This window comes from Arachis ipaensis, chromosome B01 (genome assembly GCF_000816755.2).
Source record: "Arachis ipaensis cultivar K30076 chromosome B01, Araip1.1, whole genome shotgun sequence".
Classification (NCBI taxonomy): Eukaryota; Viridiplantae; Streptophyta; class Magnoliopsida; order Fabales; family Fabaceae; genus Arachis; species Arachis ipaensis.
The window spans coordinates 103122886-103143531 of record NC_029785.2 but is presented as its reverse complement, the minus strand read 5'-3'; the positions used below and the strand labels follow the sequence as shown (position 1 = coordinate 103143531).

The window sequence follows — 20646 nt, the reverse complement described above, 5'->3', positions numbered from 1 at the left end:
AAAATAGGATTTGAAAAGAGTTGGATTGAATTTGCAAAGAGGCTTGGTGCTTATGGATTAAGATACATTTGATATTTTTAAAGAGGGATTTTCGAAATCAAGGTTCTTAACATGTTTATGCAAGAAATCATGAATTAAAAACATGAAATTTTAAAATTAGAATGAAAAAATATGAAGAAGAATGATTTTTACCTCCTCCCCACTATCCTGGCGTTTGAACGCCCAAACACTGCCTGTTTTGGGCGTTCAACGCCCAAATGCTGCTCTCCTGGGCGTTCAACGCCCAGTTGTTGCCCTTTTCTGGCGTTGAACGCCAGATTGCTATCCTTAGTGGCGTTCAGCACCCACTGGCTGCCCCTTTTGGGCGCTGAACGCCCAAAATAGGCTCTTACTGGCGTTTTCTTGCCAGTGAGCTCTTTTTCTCTGTTTTTTGTGCAGATTCCTTCTGTAACCCTGTGAACTTATGCAATTGATTCTTTACCTTGTTATCAATGAACTCAATCATGTCTTCAATCACGCCTGATGGGTATTTAGTGGAGCCATCAGCAAGTTGGAGACATATCCGGGTTGGTTTAACTTCTTCAGTTAAGCCAAGCTTTCTGATAGTGGATGCAGGTATTAGGTTGATGCTTGCCCCAAGATCGCATAAAGCTGTCTTGGTGCATTGACCTTCTAATATGCATGGTATCAGAAAACTCACAGGGTCTTTAAGCTTCTCAGAAAAACTTTTCAGAATGACTGCACTGCATTCTTCAGTGAGGAGAACTCTTTCTGTTTCTCTCCAATCCTTTTTATGACTCAAGATCTCTTTCATGAACTTGGCATAAGAAGGTATTTGCTCAAGTGCTTCTGCAAATGAAATCTTTATTTCAAGAGTCCTGAGATAATCTGCAAAGCGAGCAAATTGCTTATCCTGCTCCTCTTTCCGGAATTTTTGAGGATAAGGTATCTTGGCTTTATATTCTTCAACTTTAGTTGCTGTAGGTTTATTGCCTACAGAAGTGGTTGAAGAAGCCTTTTTAGAGGGGTTGCTTTCAGCATTTGTGTGTGTCTGATCCCTCACTGGCAATTGAGTGCCAGAGTTAGAAACTGGAGTGACGTTAGATGCCAACTCCTTGTCTGTTCCTGGCGTCTGAACGCTAGAACTGTGCCCATTTTGGGCGTTCAGCGCCAGATCTTGCCCATTTTGGGCGTTCAACGCCAGATCCTTGCCTATTTCTAGCGTTGAACGCCAGTCCTGCCTTGTTTCTGGCGTTGAACGCCAATCCTGAGCATGGTCTGGGCGTTCAGCGCCAGCCTTCCACCAAATTTCTGGCGTTTTAGTTCCAGAACTGCTTCTCCTTGGGCTCTTACTGTCCTCAGGTGAATTTTGGGTGGTTTTCTCATTTCTTATCTTTTTGCTGCCTTGAGGTGGGGTATTTAATATTTTCCCACTTCTTAACTGAACTGCTTGGCATTCTTCTGTTATTTGCCTTGATAGCTGCTGCTTTGTTTGCTTAAACTTTTCTTCCATATGTATATTAGCCATCCTTGTCTCTTGTAGTCTATCTTTGAATTCGGCTAACTATTTTGTTAGAAAGTCCAATTGCTGATTGAATTCAGCAGCTTGTTTTACAGGACTGAGTTCAGCAGTTGCTGTTTTAACCTCTTCTTTCATGGAAGGGTCACTGCTTAGGTACAGATGCTGATTCCTGGCAACTGTATCAATGAGCTCTTAAGCCTCTTCAATTGTCTTTCTCATGTGGATAGATCCACCAGCTGAGTAATCTAAAGACATCTGAGCTCCTTCAGCAAGCCCATAATAGAAGATGTCTAACTGAACCCACTCTGAAAACATTTCAGAAGGGAATTTTCGTAGCATCTCTCTGTATCTCTCCCAGGCATCATAAAGAGATTCACTATTTCCTTGTTTAAAGCCTTGGATGTCCAGCCTTAGCTGTGTCATCCGTTTTGGGGGAAAGTATTGATTCAGAAATTTTTCTGTCTGCTGTTTCCATGTCCTTATGCTGGCCTTAGGTTGGTTATTCAACCACCTCTTAGCTTGATCTTTTACAGCAAATGGAAACAGTAATAGTCTGTAGACATCCTGATCTATTTCTTTATCATGTATTGTGTCAGCAATCTATAGAAATTGTGCCAGAAACTCTGTAGGTTCTTCCTGTGGAAGACCGGAATACTGGCAACTTTGCTGCACCATGATAATGAGCTGAGAATTCAACTCAAAGCTACTGACTCCAATGGAGGGTATGCAGATGCTACTCCCATATGAAGCAGTAGAGGGGTTAGAATATGACCCCAGAGTCCTCCTGGACTGTACATTTCCGCTTAGGTCCATGATGGAGAAAGGGAGATGATGTAAAATAAAGAAAATATTTATTTATTTATTTTGAAAATAAAATAAATTAATAAAATAAATAAAAGTAGGTGAAGATTTTCGAAAAAATGAGGGGAGAGAAAGTGGTAAGAAAGTTTTGAAAAAGATATGATTTGGAAAAGATTTTAAATTTTGAAAAAAAAAATCTGAATTTTTAAAAATAATTTTCAAAAATTTGTTTTAAAATTAGAGAGAAAAGATATTTTTGAATTTAGTGAGGAAAGAGAAAAATAATAAAATAGCGCAAGATTTAAAATTTTTAGATCTAATGCTCCTTGTTTTCGAAAAATTTGGAGGGAAAACACCAAACTTAAAATTTTAAGATCAAGACACAAGGAAAACTCAAGAACACTTTGAAGACTCACAAGAACACAAGAACATGAAGAAGGAACACCAAACTTAAAATTTTCAAAAATCAAAGGGAAATCAACTAGAAAACACCAAACTTAAAGTTTGGCACAAAATTTAATAGAGAAAATATTATTTTTGAAAAAGATTTTTAAAAAAAGAGTGTACCAAACTGCCACGGACTAGACCAACACTCTAGCCAATTGGGCAGTAAATGTAACACTTGTTTTGAAGAAGGATATTTTTAACTAAGAACAATACTAAGAGACTCTAAACCAAAAAGAAAAATTTTCCTAATCTAAGCAACAAAATAAACCGTCAGTTATTCAAACACGAACAATCCCCGGCAACGGCGCCAAAAACTTGGTGCACGAATTGTGAATCACACTTTTCACAACTCGTACCACTAACCAGCAAGTGCACTAGGTCGTCCAAGTAATACCTTACGTGAGTAAGGGTCAAATCCCACGGAGATTGTTGGTTTGAAGCAATCTATGGTTATCTTGCAATTCTTAGTCAGGAAGTCAATTGTATTTATCAGTTGAATTGCGAATAAACAAGAGAGCATGGGTTAAAGGTTACTTGTTATGCAGTAATGGAGAATATGTTGGAGTTTTGGAGATGCTTTGTCTTCTGAATCTCTACTTTCCTTTGTCCTCTGATTCATGCACGCACGTCCTTCTATGGCAAGCTATGTGTTGGGGCATCACCGTTGTCAATGGTTACATCCCCTCCTCTTGTGAAAATGGTACAAATGCTCTATCATAGCTGCAGAGATCCACTTCTGGGGCCCACTTAGTGTGTGTTGGGCTGAGACTTAAGCAATTCACGTGCATAAGGCTGTTTTGGGCGTTCAACGCCAGGTTTGGATCCATTTCTGGCATTGAACTCCAACTTTTAATCCTTTTCTGGCGCTGGACGCTGGAATTGGGCAGAGAGCTGGCGTTGAACGCCAGTTTACATCGTCTATCCTTGAGCAAAGTATGAACTATTATATATTTTTGAAAAGCCCTGGATGTCTACTTTCTAACGCAATTGGAAGCCCGCCATTTTGAGTTCTGTAGCTCCAGAAAATCTACTTTGAGTGCAGGGAGGTCAGAATCCAACAACATCAGCAGTCCTTTTTCAGCCTGAATCAGATTTTTGCTCAGCTCCCTCAATTTCAGCCAGAAAAATACCTGAAATTACAGAAAAGCACACAACTCATAGTAAAGTCCAGAAATATGAATTTTTTCTAAAAACTAATGGAAATAAACTAAAAACTAACTAGAATATACTAAAAATTATATGAAATTAACCCCAAAAAGCGTATAAAATATCCGCTCATCAACCCTCCAGGCGTTCTGAACTCTGGTTGTCAGGAGCTCTCCATGCTTATTCTTCACTGCAGTGACTCCAGACTTCTTTGGCACCACTTGTACTGGGCTTACCCATTCACTATCTAAGATAGGATAGATGATATCTGCCTCTAGTAGTCTGGTCACTTCTTTTTTGACAACCTCTAGGATAGTGGGGTTCAGTCTTCTCTGGGGTTGACGGACAGGTCTTGCTCCTTCTTCTAAAAATATCCTATGCTCACAGACTTGAGGATTGATGCCTAATATGTCTGCCAAACTCCAACCAATTGCCTTCTTGTGCCTCCTCAGCACACCAAGTAGCTGCTCTTCCTGTTGAGAAGTGAGTTCCTTTGCAATGATAACCGAGAACTTCTGCCCGTCTTCAAGGTAAGCATATTTGAGGTGTGGAGGAAAGGGTTTTAATTCTAGCTTCTGATCATGTTCAGGCTCTGGGTTGTCTGGAGCTGGTAACAGTGGTAAGGCACTGTCATTGTCCTCTGAGAATGTCCCCACACTTGGACCTTGTCCTGTGTGCTTCTCTTCAAATTCCTCCTGGTGAACTTCAGCCACGGTTTCATCTATAATGTCACATTTGAGGATAGAGAGATCCTCTGGAGGATGCTTCATAACTCCATTTAGATTGAAGATCACTACTCGGCCATCTATTTCAAAAGAATATGTTCCTGAGAAAGCATCTAATTTAAAATTTAAGGTCTTCAAGAATGATCTTCCGAGTAGGATTGATGATGGCTTGTCTGAGTCATTTTGGGGCATTTCCAGGATATAAAAATTAGTGGGGAATGTGAGTCCCTTAATGCCCACTAAGACATCTTCAGCAACTCCAACCACTGTAATAATGCTTTTATCTGCTAACACAAAACGAGCTGCCGACCTTTTTAAGGGAGGGAGCCTCAAAACATCATATATAGACAAAGGCATTATACTTACACATGCTCCTAAATCACACATGCACTCAGAAATTATCACACCATCAATAGTACAATTAACTATACAAGGACCTGGGTCACTACACTTTTCAGGTAAACCCCCCATTAAAGCAGATATGGAACTTCCTAAGGGAATATTTTCTAATTCATTAATTTTGTCTTTATGTATACATAAATCTTTTAGAAACTTTACATACTTAGGTACCTGTTGAATAACATCAAAAAGGGGAACAATTACCTCAACCTTTTTGAATATCTCTACCATTTTGGGATCAGGTTCCAGCTGCTTCCTGGGCTTCCTTGCAAGTTGTGGAAATGGGATGGGAGTGGCGTTTTCTGCAGTGTCTGCGCCTTTTAGTGCTTCCACTCGTGGTTGTATTTCTTCTTCTTCAGCCATGTCCTGTATGTCCTCTTCCTCTTTAACATCTTCTATTTCCAGTACTTCTTCAGCTGAGGCGTGTTCTGGTGGGTTTGGCTCCTCTTGATTCCTCTCCTGCAGTATGGTTCCGGACCTTAGGGTGATGGCATTAATACCACCCTTGGGATTGGGTAATGGTTGAGAGGGAATTCCACTGGAGCTCAAAGGTTGGTTATTGGAGTTATTCATTGATCCTATCTGGGAGACAAGAGCCTGCAAAGTAGCGGTCAGACCATTTAGAGTGGCATTAATGTTATTTCCATGGTCTGTTGTCTCCGATCAATAGATTGCAGTAAGTCATCATTAGCAGAAGAAGAAGGATAGGTAATTTGAGAGGTCTGCTGTTGGGTATTCTGTGGTCCTTGGGATTGCCTCAGGTGAGGTGCTCTGTAAGGCTGATTCTGATTATGCTGCCTGTTGTTGTTATTATTCCACCTCTGATTTCCCTGATTATCTCTGCCTCCTCTGTTGTTGTTGTCCCTCCAATTCTGGTTAGAATTGTCTTGCCATCCGTGGTTGTAATTGCCACCTTGATTGTACCCTTGGTTGGGGCGGTCATAGAAGTTATGAGTGGCTGCCACGGTGTTGTCTTCCTGCTGGAGCTGTGGATATTCATCAGTATAGTGGCTATAATCAGTGCAGATTGCGCAAAGTCTCTATGGGACTAACTGTTGGTTTTGCTATGGTGGAGAAGGTTGAGCTTGCTGAACTTGTTGTTGATTCAATTGCATCTGCTTCAGCAAGTTGGTCATTTCACAAATACTCTGAGTTAAAGCAGCAGTCTCTCTGCTAGAGGATACTTCTGCAACGGCTTTTGCACGGCCTTGTTTCTGCCTGTGATTCCTAGTAGATTCAGCTAAGTCGCTGATCAATTGCCATGCCTCATCAGTGGTCTTGTACTTTTTCATAGATCCATTGCTAGCACTTTCCAATGTGGTCTTATCTTAGGGCCTCATGCCCTGTGTGACATAACCGAGTAACACTATCTTGTCAATCATATGGTGGGGGAAAGCTTCCAGAAGATTATTGAAGCGCTCCCAGTACTCATAGAGAGTTTCAGAATCATCCTGAACAATCATGGAAATGTCTTTTCTCAGTTTATCAGTAACTTCAGCCAGAAAGAACTTTTCCAAGAATTCTCTTCTCAGTGTATCCCAGTTGGATACAATTGCTGCTGGTTGAGTGTAGTACCACTCTCTTGCCTTTCCCTCAAGAGAAAACGGGAAAGCTTTCAGCAAAATTGAAGTTTCATCTGCACCATCACGCCTGACAGTAGAACAGGCTGCTTGAAAATCTCTCAGGTGCTTGATAGCCTCTTGAGCAGGTAAGCCATGAAACTTGGGCGTCAAATTGAGCAGTGCGGTCTTTATTTCAAAATCTGTAGCTACCGCTGGGTGATCCGCTTGAAATGGTTGCATTGTAAAATCAGGGGCTCCAGCCTCCTGGATAGTAACTCTCCTGGCTGCTGCCATGTTACCTGCGCGTGAAACAACCAAATCAGTAGAACGGGGGCTGGTTTCTTTCTCAAGTGACGTTTCAGATCCGCCCTTAGAAAGGACTAACCGACGCCGAGCTTGCCTTATTCGTGAAATAGTTCTTTCAATCTCAGGATCGAATATTAGCAAGCTTGGGTCAGGAAGCGAACGTGTCATCTAACGAAAGAAACAAGTAGCTTATAGTAGCAAAATAAAATAGAATGCAAATAAATAAATTCCAATTAATAACTTTAGCACTCTATTACAACTCCCCGGCAACGGCGCCAAAAATTGATGCAAGCGGAAATTGGCGAGTTAAGAATGATTATAAAATATGCGTTGCAAGTATAGTTCTCAACTAACCAGAAATCCGCTTATCAATTTAGAAGGGTGTCACAGAAATTAAAATTAAAATACTGGGAGTATGGATCCCAGGTCGTCTCCCAACGAGTTGCAGAAAAGTGTGCTATTTATTAATCAGATGTTTTCAAAAAGGTTTGAATTGAATGGCAGAAAATTAAATTAGAGAATTTATATAAATTTAAATAAAAGCCTTGACTAGGAGTTGATTAGCTGGAAGCCCTATTCTTGTTGGAGTACTCTCAAGATTAATTGACAATTGAGGGTTATTATGTTTAGTTGTCCCTTAGTAAGTAAGGGAAAGTCAAACAAGTTGGAATACTGTTTCTATCCACAAGTTCCAATCCACTCTTGGGAGGATTGGTGTGAGTGACTAGAGAATAATCCAACAATAACCCAATTACAATCTTTCTCTTGAGCATCCTAACTCAAGGGTTCCTTTCAATCAACTCCCCATCAAGTTAGGGAACTACTCGCTCATTGTAAATGTAAAATTCATAACATAAGAAAGGGAATTAAAGAAAGACATGATAAATAATGATCAAAAGATTAATTAAAAATAAAAGTAATTCTTGTATTGATAAATGCTAAAATAATCCAATGGTAAAATTAAGTAAATTAAGGAACATGGAAGAGTAAGAGACAAGTAAAGAGAACGAACTAGAATGTCAAAGTCTTGATGAGGCAATAACTCTTCTCAATATCCCAATGCAAAAACAATGAAAAATAACAAATCCTAAAAACCATGAATGTGTAGAAAGAAAACCTAGAGGAGAGGAAAACTAGATCTAAAAACTAAAACTATGCGAAATGAATGTTGTTGTTGGTTTCTGCATGTTCTCTGGCTCTAGTCTGCTTTTTTGGGCCGAAAACTGGGTTAAAATAAGGCCCGAAATCGCCCCCAGCGATTCTGCAGATTATGCAGATCGCGCATGTCACGCGATCGCGTCATCCATGCGGCCGCATCATTCGGCTTTCTGCTTTACCACGCGGTGATAGACTCATAGGACATCCATAACTTTAAGGCATAGACACTTAAATACTAATGATCATGTAATAAGACACAAACATAAACATAAAGCATAGTAAGCGAAAAACAGGAAAATAAGAACAAGGAGATTAAGGAATAGGTCCACCTTAGTGAGGGTGACGTCTTCCTCTTCTTGAAGAACCAATGGTGCTCTTGAACTCCTCTATGTCTCTTCCTTGTCTTTATTGCTCCTCCCTCATAGCTCTTTGATCTTCTCTAATCTCATGGAGGATGATGGAGTGCTCTTGGTGCTCCGTCCTTAGTTGTCCCATGTTGGAGCTTAATTCTCCTAGGAAAGTGTTGATTTGCTCCCAATAGTTTTGTGGAGAGAAGTGCATCCCTTGAGGCATCTCAGGGATTTCATGGTGAGGAATTTCATCATGCTCTTGTTGAGGTCCATGATCTCTTGTTTTGTGGTCAAATGCTCTATTACTGAGCTATGGACCCTTGAGATGAATCTCTCCATCTCCCATGATTCAGAAGTGGAAGATTTTGTCTTCCCTTTCCTCTTTCTAGAGGTTTCTCTGGCCTTAGGTGCCATAAATGGTTATGAAAAAATAAAAAGCAATGCTTTTACCACACCAAACTTAAAAGGTTTGCTCGTCCTCGAGCAAAAGAAGGAAGAAGGTAGTAGAAGAAGGAGAAAATGGAGGAGATGGAGGGACGTGAGTGGTTCGGCCATGTGTGGGTGGGTTTGGGAGGGGGGAGTGGTGAAGAGGTGATGGAGAAGAGAGAATCAGGTAATTGGTGAAGGATATTTGTGGAAGAGTATTATAGAAAGGTGTGAAGAGGAGAGAAGAAGAGGTGGGGTAGGTGGAAATCCTGTGGGGTCCACAGATCCAGAGGGGCCAAGGATGTATCATCCCTGCTCCTATTAGGCGTGTAAACGCCCTTGCAGTGCAATCCTGGCATTAAACGCCAGCTTGCTGCTTGTTTCTGGGGTTTAACGCCACTTCTATGCTCTGTTCTGGCGTTAAATGCCAGTTTGGTGCTTGTTTCTGGCGTTTAACGCCAGCTTGATGCTTCTTTCTGGCGTTAAACGCCAGTTTGATGCTTCTTACTGGTGTTTAAACGCCAATAAGTTCTTCCTCCAGGGTGAGCTACTTTTAAAGCTGTTTTTCATTCTGTTTTTGATTTTTCAGTAGTTTTTGTGACTCCACATGATCATCAACCTAAAAAAACATAAAATAACAATAGAAAATAAATAAATATAATTAAATAACATTGGGTTGCCTCCCAACAAGTGCTTCTTTAATATCAATAGCTTGACAGTGAGCTCTCATGGAGCCTCACAGATATTCAGAGCATTGTTGGAACCTCCCAACACCAAACTTAGAGTTTGGTTGTGGCCTCCCAACACCAAACTTAGAGTTTGACTGTGAGGGCTTTGGTTGACTCTGCAGTGAGAGAAGCTTTTCATGCTTACTCTCCATGGTTACAGAAGGAGATCCTTGAGTTTTAAACACAAGGTTGTTCTCACTCAGTTGAAGGACCAATTCTCCTCTGTCCACATCAATCACAGCTCTTGCTATGGCTAGGAAGGGTCTTCCAAGGATGATGGATTCATCCTCATCCTTCCCAGTGTCTAGGATTATGAAATCAGCAGGGATGTAAAGGCCTTCAACCTTTACTAACATGTCCTCTACTTGTCCATAAGCCTGTTTTCTTGAGTTGTCTGCCATCTCTAAAGAGATTCTGGGAGCTTGCACCTCAAAGATCCCAAGTTTCTCCATTACAGAGAGTGGCATTAAGTTTATTCCTGATCCCAGGTCACACAGAGCCTTCTCAAAAGTCATGGTGCCTATGTTACAGGGAATTAGGAATTTACCAGGATCCTGTTTCTTTTGAGGTAATTTCTGCCTATCCAATGCATTTAGTTCATTGGTGAGCAAGGGAGGTTCATCTTCCCAAGTCTCATTACCAAATAATTTGGTATTCAGCTTCATGATTGCACCAAGGTACTTAGCAACTTGCTCTTCAGTAATGTCTTCATCCTCTTCAGAGGATGAATACTCATCAGAGCTCATGAAGGGCAGAAGGAGGTTCAATGGAATCTCTATGGTCTCTAGATGAGTCTCAGATTCCTTTGGTTCCTCAAAGGGAAACTCCTTATTGGTCACTGCGCGTCCCATGAGGTCTTCCTCACTAAAATTCACGTCCTCCCCCTCCTCTTTGGGTTCGGCCACACCAAGTAAGGTAATGGCCTTGCACTCTCTTTTTGGATTCTCTTCTGTATTGCTTGGGAGAGTACTAGGAGGAGTTTCAGTGACCCTTTTACTCAGTTGGCCCACTTGTGCCTCCAAATTTCTAATGGAGGACCTTGTTTCATTCATGAAACTTAAAGTGGCCTTAGATAGATCAGAGACTATATTTGCTAAGCTAGATGGATTCTGCTCAGAATTCTCAGTCTGTTGCTGAGTGGATGATGGAAAAGGCTTGTTATTGCTAAACATATTTCTTCTACCATTATTAAAGCCTTGTTGAGGCTTTTGTTGATCCTTCCATGAGAAATTTGGATGATTCCTCCATAAGGGATTATAGGTATTCTCATAGGGTTCCCCCATGTAATTCACCTCTGCTATTGCAGGGTTCTCAGGATCATAAGCTTCTTCTTTAGAAGATGCCTCTTGAGTACTGTTGGATGCAGCTTGCAATCCATTCAGACTCTGAGAAATCATATTGACTTGCTGAGTCAATATTTTATTCTGAGCCAATATGGCATTCAGAGTATCAATTTCAAGAACTCCCTTCCTCTGAGGTGTCCCATTACTCACAGGATTCCTTTTAGAAGTGTACATGAACTGGTTATTTGCAACCATGTCAATGAGTTCCTGAGCTTCTGCAGGCATTTTCTTTAGGTGTATGGATCCATCTGCAGAATAGTCCAATGACATCTTTGATAATTCAGACAGACCATCATAGAATATATCCAGGATGGTCCATTCTGAAAGCATGTCAGAAGGACACTTTTTGGTCAGTTGCTTATATCTCTCCTAAGCTTTATAGAGGGATTCACCTTCTTTCTGTTTGAAGGTTTGAACATCCACTCTAAGCTTGCTAAGCTTTTGAGGAGGAAAGAACTTGGCTAAGAAAGCCGTGACCAGCTTATCCCAAGAGTTTAGGCTATCTTTAGGTTGAGAGTCCAACCATATTCTAGCTCTGTCTCTTACAGCAAACAGGAAAAGCATAAGCCTGTAGACCTCAGAGTCAACCCCATTGGTCTTAACAGTATCACAGATCTGCAAGAATTCAGTTAAGAACTGAAAAGGATCTTCTGATGGAAGTCCATAAAACTTGCAGTTCTGTTGCATCAAAGAAATTAATTAAGGCTTTAGCTCAAAATTGTTTACTCCAATGGCAGGGATTGTGATGCTTCTTCCATGTAAATTAGAATTTGGTGCAGTAAAGTCACCAAGCATCTTCCTTGCATTGTTATTATTTTCGACCATGTCTCCTTCTTTTTCGAAAATTTCTATCAGATTTTCTCCAGAGAGTTGTGCTTTAGCTTCCCTTAGCTTCCTATTCAGAGTCCTTTCAGGTTCAGGATCAGCTTCAACAAGAATGTTCTTATTCTTGTTCCTGCTCATATGAAAAAGAAGAGAACACAAAAGAAAATATGGAATCCTCTATGTCACAGTATAGAGATTCCTTTATGTGAGTAGAAGAAGAAAAGAAATTCGAACACAGAGAGAGGGAGGGGGTTCGAATTTTTAAGAAAGAGAAGTGTTAGTAGATAAATAAATAATTAGATGGAGGTGAGAGAGAAGAATTTTCGAAAATAATTGAAAAGAAAAGAAAAATATTTTTGTTTTTATTTTGAATTTTGGTTAGAATTCGAAAATTAAGAAAATAAAATTAAATCAAATTAAAATTTAAAACAAATAGTTAATTAAAAAGGAATTTTGAAAAAAAAGGAAGGTGATTTTCGAAAATTTAAATAGAGAATTAGTTAGGTAGTTTTGAGAAAGATATGATAGTAAACTTTTAAAATCAAACAAAAAGTTAAGTAGTAAAAAAAAATTGAAAATCAAAGTTTGAAAAGATAAGAGGTTAGAAAAGATTTTAAAATTGATTTTAAAAAAGATTTGATTTTGAAAATTAAAGTTGATTACTTGACTAACAAGAAACAAAAGGATATGATTTTAAAATTTAAAGATTGAACCTTTCTTACTAGGCAAGTAACAAACTTAAAATTTTTGAATCAATCACATTAATTGTTAGTAAAGATTTTGAAATTATGAAACAAAATAAGAAAAAGGTTTTTGAAAATAAAATTGAAATTTTCGAAAATATGAAAGAAAAAATGAGAAAGATTTGATTTTTGAAAAAGATTTGAAAAAGATAAGATTTTTAAATTGAAAATTTGATTTGACTCATAAGAAACAACTAGATTTTAAAAATTTTTTAAAAAGTCAACTCAAATTTTCGAAAATTTATGAGTGAAAAAGGGAAAGATATTTTTTTTATTTTTGAATTTTAATGAAGAAAGAGAAAAACATAAAATTGATGCAAAACATAAAAATTTTGGATTAAAATAAAAGATGCATGCAAGAACACTATGAATGTCAAGATGAACACCAAGAACTTATTTTTGAAAATTTTTAAGAAAAGAAAAACATGCAAGACACCAAACGTAGAAATTTTTAATTTTTAGACATTATGAATGCAAGAATGCATATGAAAAATAAGATGCAACACACAACAAGAAAATATGAAGATCAAACAAGAGGATTCATCAAGAACAACTTGAAGATCATGAAGAATGCAATGCATGAATTTTTGAAAAATGCAAAAAAGAGATAAACATGCAATTGACACCAAACTTATGACTTGACACTAGATTCAAGCAAGAAACATCAAATTATTTTTAGTTTTATGATTTTATTAATTTTTTTGATTTTTTTCGAAAATTAATTGGAAAACGAGAATTAAGGATTTCAAAATTTTTAATGAGAATTCCAAGAATCATTCAATGTTAGTCTAAAGCGCCGGTCCAGGAATTAGACATGGCTCACTAGCCAGCCAAGCTTTCAGTGAAAGCTCCGGTCCAAAACACTAGACATGGCCAATGGTCAGCCAAGCTTTAGCAGATACAAATCAGGCATACAACAGCTGAATTGCTGAAGAAGTCAAAGAAGCTCTTCTCTTAAGGATAAGTGAAACCTCGGTCCAAAAGATTAGACATGGCTTAACAGCCAGCCAGGATTCAACATATCTCTTGAAACTCTAGAATTCATTCTTAAAAATTCTGAAGCCATAGAATAATTTAATTTTTTTTCGAAAATAATAAGAATAAAAGAAAAAACTTAAAATTAAAATAAAATTACCTAATCTGAGCAACAAGATGAACCGTCAGTTGTCCAAACTCGAACAATCCCCGGCAACGACACCAAAAACTTGGTGCACGAAATTGTGATCCTTAACAACGGCACCAAAAACTTGGTGCTCGGAACGTAATTCACACACTTTGTCACAACTTCGCACAACTAACCAGCAAGTGCACTCGGTCGTCCAAGTAATAAACCTTACGTGAGTAAGGGTCGATCCCACAGAGATTGTCGGCTTGAAGCAAGCTATGGTCACCTTGTAAATCTCAGTCAGGCGGATTCAAATGGTTATAGAGTTTTAATAATTAAAAGATAAATAGAACGTAAAATGGGATAGAGATACTTATGTAAGTCATTGGTGAGAATTTCAGATAAGCGTATAGAGATGCTTTCGTTCCTCCTAAACCTCTGCTTTCCTGCTGTCTTCATCCAATCATTCCCACTCTTTTTTATGGCAAGCTTTGTGTAGGGCATCACCGTTGTCAATGGCTACTTTCCATCCTCTCAGTGAAAATGGTCCAAGATGCGCTGTTACCACACGGCTATTCATCTGTCGGTTCTCGATCATACTGGACTAGGATTCATTAATCCTTTTGCGTCTGTCACTACGCCCAGCACTCGCGAGTTTGAAGCTCGTCACAGCCATCCCTTCCCGGATCCTATTCGGAATACCACAGACAAGGTTTAGACTTTCCGAACCTCAAGAATGGCCGCTAATAGTTCTAGCCTATACCACGAAGACTCTGATCTCACGATCAGAATGCTAAGAGATACACATTCAAGCATGTTTGCATGTAGAACGAAAGTGTTTGTTAGGCACGCGTTCATAAGTGAGAATGATTATGAGCGTCACATAATCATCACATTCATCATGTTCTTGAGTGAGAATGAATATCTTAGAGAAGAAATAGGTCTGAATTGAATAGAAAAATAGTAGTACTTTGCATTAATTCATGAGGAACAGCAGAGCTCCACACCTTAATCTATGGTGTGTAGAAACTCTACCGTTGAAAATACATAAGAACAAGGTCCAGGCATGGCCGAATGGCCAGCCCCCTAAACGTGTACAAAATGATCTAAAGATAATCCAAAGATATTCCAAAAGATGTAAATACAATAGTAAAAAGTCCTATTTATACTAAACTAGTTACTAGGGTTTACAGAAATGAGTAAATGATGCAGAAATCCACTTCCGGGCCCACTTGGTATGTGCTTGGGCTGAGCATTGAAGCTTTCACGTGCAGAGGTCTTTCTTGGAGTTAAATGCCAGTTTGTAACCTGTTTCTGGCGTTTAACTCTGCTTTGCAACCTGTTTCTGGCGTTTAACTTCAGAATAGGGCAGAAGGCTGGCGTTGAACGCCAGTTTGCGTCATCTAAACTCGGGCAAAGTATGAACTATTATATATTGATGGAAAGCCCTGGATGTCTACTTTTCAACACAATTGAGAGCGCACCATTTGGACTCCTGTAGCTCCAGAAAATCCACTTTGAGTGCAGGGAGGTCAGAATCCAACAGCATCTGCAGTACTTCTTCAGCCTCTGAATCAGATTTTTGCTCAGGTCCCTCAATTTCAACCAGAAAGTACCTAAATCACAGAAAAACACACAAACTCATAGTAAAGTCCAGAAATGTGATGTACCCTCAACAGTGCATCAGAGCGTACTTCTATGGACTAAGGAAGGCAAACCTAAAATTGCCAAAGCGGATTCGAGTCTATATGTCGAGCAGATGCATGTCGATTTTAGAATTTATAATCGAAAATTAAAGCCTTTAAATGTTGATCAATCTCTAAATCCTTATAATTGTGAAGGGCGTTATTTGACTTCAGAAGGCCTTTCGGTAAAGTTGCATTATCCAGACGTGGGCTTCGAACTGACTGGTTGGGACTGTCTTTCTTGAAGACTCTGAAGATTGCACCATGAGCTAGGTTGAGGGGGTTTCCAATTACCTGGTAACATTACATAATTATTTAAATAATTTTCAGTTTTTAGAAAATAAAGATGATTCTTCTGATGAAGTTGAATCGGATAGGGTTAGTAAATTTGTTAATGGTAGTATGTTTGATTCGATGCTTCCAGTCGAATTTAGTTATGATTTCCCTACTTCTTGTAATGAAATTAATGATGCGAGCTGGATTGCCGATTTAATAGCAGAGGTCCATTGTGTAGAAAATAAAATTAGCAATGATTTAATCGAAAGTCAAGTCTCTTCTATTTCTCATGATTCTATTGATTTTACTTTTGATTGTATTTATGATTTGGAGCCTTTGGGATTTGAAAAATATTCAATTAAAGAGGATGATTACTATAAAGGGTTCGAATCTCAGGATCCTTTAGAAGAAATTAATTTGGGGACTCATGATGACGTTCGAATTACGTATATTTGTAAAGATCTTGTTGATCCTTTTTGAACTGACCTTTTCAATTTGTTACATGAGTTTAAAGATTGCTTTGCGTGGGATTACCATAAAATGCCTGGTCTCGATCGTTCATTAATAGAATATCGATTAGCATTAAAACCTAATACTCGACCTGTGAAGCAAACCCCAAGACGTTTTGCTCCTGAAATCAATGTGAAAATTAAAGAAGAAATAGAACGCTTGATCAAAGCAAAATTTATTCGAACTACACGTTATCTAGAGTGGGTATCAAATATTGTCCCTGTGATGAAGAAAAATGGGAAGTTAAGGGTGTGCATTGATTTTCGAGATTTGAATAATGCCACTGCAAAGGATGAGTACTTTATGCCGATTGCAAATATGTTAATTGATTCTGCAGCAGGAAATGAAATTCTTAGTTTCATGGATGGTTATTCTGGATATAACCAAATTTTCATTGCGGAAGATGACGTAGCTAAAACTGCCTTCCGTTGTCCTGGGGCATTAGGTACATATGAGTGGGTGGTTATGCCTTTTGGTTTAAAAAAATACTGGAGCGACATATCAACGAGCAATGAATGCCATTTTCCACGAGTTTATTGGAAGATTTATGGAGGTATATATCGATGATGTGATGGTCAAGTCGATTTCTGTGAGTCAGCATATAGACCATTTAAGAAAGGCATTCCTTACTATGAGGAAGAAATGATTAAAAATAAATCCGTTGAAATGTGCTTTTGGAGTGTCGGCTGAAAATTTCTTGGAATTTGTTGTTCATAAAAAAAGAATAGCCATTGATAAAAATAAAGCAGATGCAATATTAGCATTGTCTGCATCCAAATCGAAGAAGAAAGTGCAATCATTTTTGGGTAAAGTTAATTATCTTCGAAGATTCATCTCGAATCTTTCAGATTGAACTAAAGTGTTTGTACCTTTAGTGAAATTAAAAAATGGTTCGAAATTCGAATGGACCACAGAGCATCAATTAGCGTTCAATTCGATCAAGGCGTATTTGTCAAAAGCACCTATTATGGCAAATGTTTGTCCATCTGAACCTTTAAAATTATACATTGCAGCATTTGAAAATACTATAGGGTGTATGTTAGCTCAAGATGATGAAAACGGGCATGAACGGGCAGTTTATTACCTTAGTCGAGTTTTAACCGATATTGAGACAAGGTATTCCCCGATCGAAAAATTGTGTTTGTCACTATATCATGCTTGTATGAAGTTAAAATGTTATATCGTGGCTAAATCAGTGAAAGTTATAGCGCAAACCGATCTTATTAAATATATGTTAAGTTTTCCTATATTGAGAGGACGTTTGGGGAAATGGATGCTAGCGTTAACAGAATTTGATTTACAGTATGTCCCAGCAAAGACTGTTAAAGGACAGGTCATTGCAGATTTTCTTGTAGATAATTCGAAAGATCTGCATGATCAGGGAAAAAATATAGTTGATGTAGAAGTCAACTATTGGAAATTGTATTTCGATGGATCTAAGAATAAAGATGGTGCAGGGGTTGGAATTCTCATTATCTCACTGGAGGATATCCCATCAGAGTTCTTGTTCGAATTAAAGTATCCTTGTTCCAATAATGTAGTTGAATATGAGGCTTTGATTTTGGGTCTTGAAATTTTAATCGAAAAAGGAGTTTTAGAAGTCCAAATTCTAGGAGATTCACAATTAGTTTTAAAGCAGTTGTCGAAGGAGTTTAAGTGTAATAATGAGATGTTACAAAAATATTTAGTAACTGCTTGGGAGTTATTGACGTCTTTTCAAAAAGTTTCTTTGGTGCATATCCCTAGAATTCATAATGAAATTGCTAATGAGTTAGCCCAAATTGCTTCAAGGTATCGGGTCGGCCCAGAGACTTTTAGAAAATTATCTGGTATCCATCAAATTTTGGTACTAGCAAATGAAAGAGAGGTCTTGTGTATAGATGGATGGGAGGATTCTGATTGGAGAAAGACTATTGCTCTTTATTTAAAGGATCCCAATGTTGCAGTTGATAGAAAGATAAAATTACGAGCAATGAATTTTGTCTTATTAGCTTATGAATTATACAAAAAAGGGATTGATGGGAGTTTGTTAAGATGCTTAAGTCGAGATGATCAAAGCATTGCTTTGGATGAAGTCCATAATGGAATATGTGGTGCCCATCAGGCAAGGAAGAAGATGAGATGGGTATTGTATCGAAACCATGTATATTGGCCATCTATGATAAAAGATTGTATTGATTATGCAAAGGCATGCTTGGAATGCCAAAAGCATGGTTCAATTCAACAAATTCCAGCATCTGAATTACATTCGATAATAAAGCCATGGCCATTTAGAGGTTGGGCTTTGGATTTAATTGGATTAATTCATCCTCCTTCATCCAAGCAACATAAGTTTATCTTAGTAGCGATTGATTATTTTACGAAATGGGTTGAAGCGATTCCTTTGATTGAAGTAAGTCAAAATGAAATAATAGATTTTATTGAGGAACATATTATTCATCGATTTGGAATTCCTCAAACATTAAGTACTGATCAAGGAACAATGTTTACTGGTCATAGGATGAAAAGTTTTGCGGCTTCAAGGAGTATTAATATGATTACTTTGACTCCTTATTATGCACAGGCTAATGGGCAGGTAGAAGCAGCAAATAAGATATTGATAGGCTTGATTAAAAATCATATTGGGAATAAATCTCGAACATGGCATGAGACTTTAAGTCAAGTATTATGGGCTTATCAGAATTCACCAAGAGGTTCGACAGGGACTTCACCTTATAAATTGGTGTATGGCCATGATGTAGTGTTACCATTAGAAATTAATTTAAATACTTTAAGAGTATCAAAACAAAATTATTTGCCAGTCGATGATTATTGGAATGCAATGTTTGATGAGTTAAATGAGTTAGACTCAGAGCGAATCTTAGCACTTGATAATGTAATTCGACAAAAAGAAAGTGTTGCTCAAAGTTATAATCATCGAATTAAGAAAAAATCTTTCAAAATAGGTGAGTTAGTTTTGAAAGTCATTTTACCGATGGAAAAGAAATCAAGATTCTTGGGTAAGTGGTCCCATAGTTGGGAAGGTCCCTTTCAAGTGATAGGGGTATATTGTGGAAATGCTTATCAAGTTAAAGATATTGAATCAGGGAAAGTGATTAATTTGATTAATGGGAAATATCTGAAATATTTCTATTGTTGGCAAACATAGAAATTTAACATGCATAAGTTCAGAAAAGTTAAAAGTCATTACAAAAACAAAATTACAAATGAAAAGAAATTCAAGGCGCCACTAGTTTAGCCAAATCAGAGCGCAGCTTTGTCCTTTTGTTTTCCAGAATGGAAAGCACTTCAATTTGTTTAAACTTGTCAGTTTGAATTTTCTCAAGTTGTTTTTCATATTCTCCTTTCTTGGTATCAATTGAGACAAGTTCTTGAATAAGGAGATGTTGATCTTGCTAGGCTACGGCCAAAGGTTTGGCTAGGGTGTCTCGACTTTGGCGTATGGTGGCAAGTTGTTCTTGAATCTGAATTAATTCTGCCTCAAGTCTTGCTTCTTTTTTATCATGAAAAGCTTGAACAGAAATGGCATGGGAAATTCTTACATCAAATTCCTCATGAGAAGCTTGGATGAGTTGAGCGGTTGCGTGACAATTTTCTATATTGGATTTGGCTATTGCTTCTTCATTCTCGATTTCTTGAAGTTGGAATTGAGATGAAACACTCTCATTAAGAAGCTGTTTGAATTCTTGAATGGAGGCAGAATGTGGTGTGTTAATTGGGAGTTCAAAAGAGGAATTCAAAAGATCAGCCAAGAGTTTGTTGAGAATTGGATCATTAACCCATGTGGTAGGTGGATGATCCAGAAGCTTGATGAGTGATCGAAATTATTCCCGAATATCAGGATCCAATTCAATTGAAGGCCTTGATGTGGCAGGTCTTGAGATCGCTGGTACAGGCACTGAGATTTTATTTTCCTGGATAACTTTATTTAAGACAGAAATCAAGTTGTCCAAGAAAGAACTTGTAGGAGTGGTGGAAGCACTCGTTGTTCCAGGTCTTGGTCCGGGAGGAGTTTGAAGGTTAGTTTGGGGTGAAGATCTGGGTTGTAACTTGGGAGGAGTTTTCGAAACCTTAGACTGAGAGGAAGTTGAATTAGTAGTGTCAGCAGCTTTAGAAGAAGAATCGGAGTCTGTGACTACTATATTTTCTGTGGAAGATACGGCTTGATTATTTGGTGAAATTGATTCAAGTTTATGGGTTTCTTCTAGAGAGTGCTGCAAAGGATTTGCTGTTAGATCAATCACCTATGTCGTGTGAGAAAGTGGCGGATGAGTAGCAGAAATTGTTTGTAGGGACCCGGTGAATTGGATTGAACCATGTGATGTGGAATGCTCTGGGTCATTCTGTTGTTGAGGAATTGGTTGATCGAGAGCTCCAGTAGAAGAAGTCGATTGGGCAACATTAATAAGCTAATACAAAATGTACACAATTGTGAGTTTAAAATTTATTTTTTAAACTAAGTAAAATGTGTAGAGATGGTTGTGTTACCTGAGGAATTCTGGATCTTAGTATTAACTGAGTGACAGGATCAGAATCGGCTGCATCTTTCAATTGAGAGGAAGCAACAAGAGTGTCCTTGTTGGTTGGTT

General features: G+C 38.2%; 1 protein-coding gene across 1 annotated transcript; it reads left to right on the top strand.

The window, feature by feature from the left end:
* On the top strand, positions 16088 to 19205 carry LOC107610043. The gene is made up of 2 exons (XM_016312115.1): positions 16088 to 16502; positions 17071 to 19205. The coding sequence occupies exons 1-2, from the start codon at positions 16088 to 16090 to the stop codon at positions 19203 to 19205; spliced, it is 2550 nt and encodes an 849-aa protein (XP_016167601.1).

What these genes read in the sequence shown, in the direction of transcription:
- LOC107610043 (XM_016312115.1), top strand. Translation starts at nt 16,088, where the DNA reads ATGCCTGGTCTCGATCGTTCATTAATAGAATATCGATTAGCATTAAAA. An exon ending in CCGTTGTCCTGGGGCATTAG is followed by an intron (nt 16,503 to 17,070) that starts GTACATATGAGT and finishes TATACATTGCAG; the next exon opens with CATTTGAAAATACTATAGGG.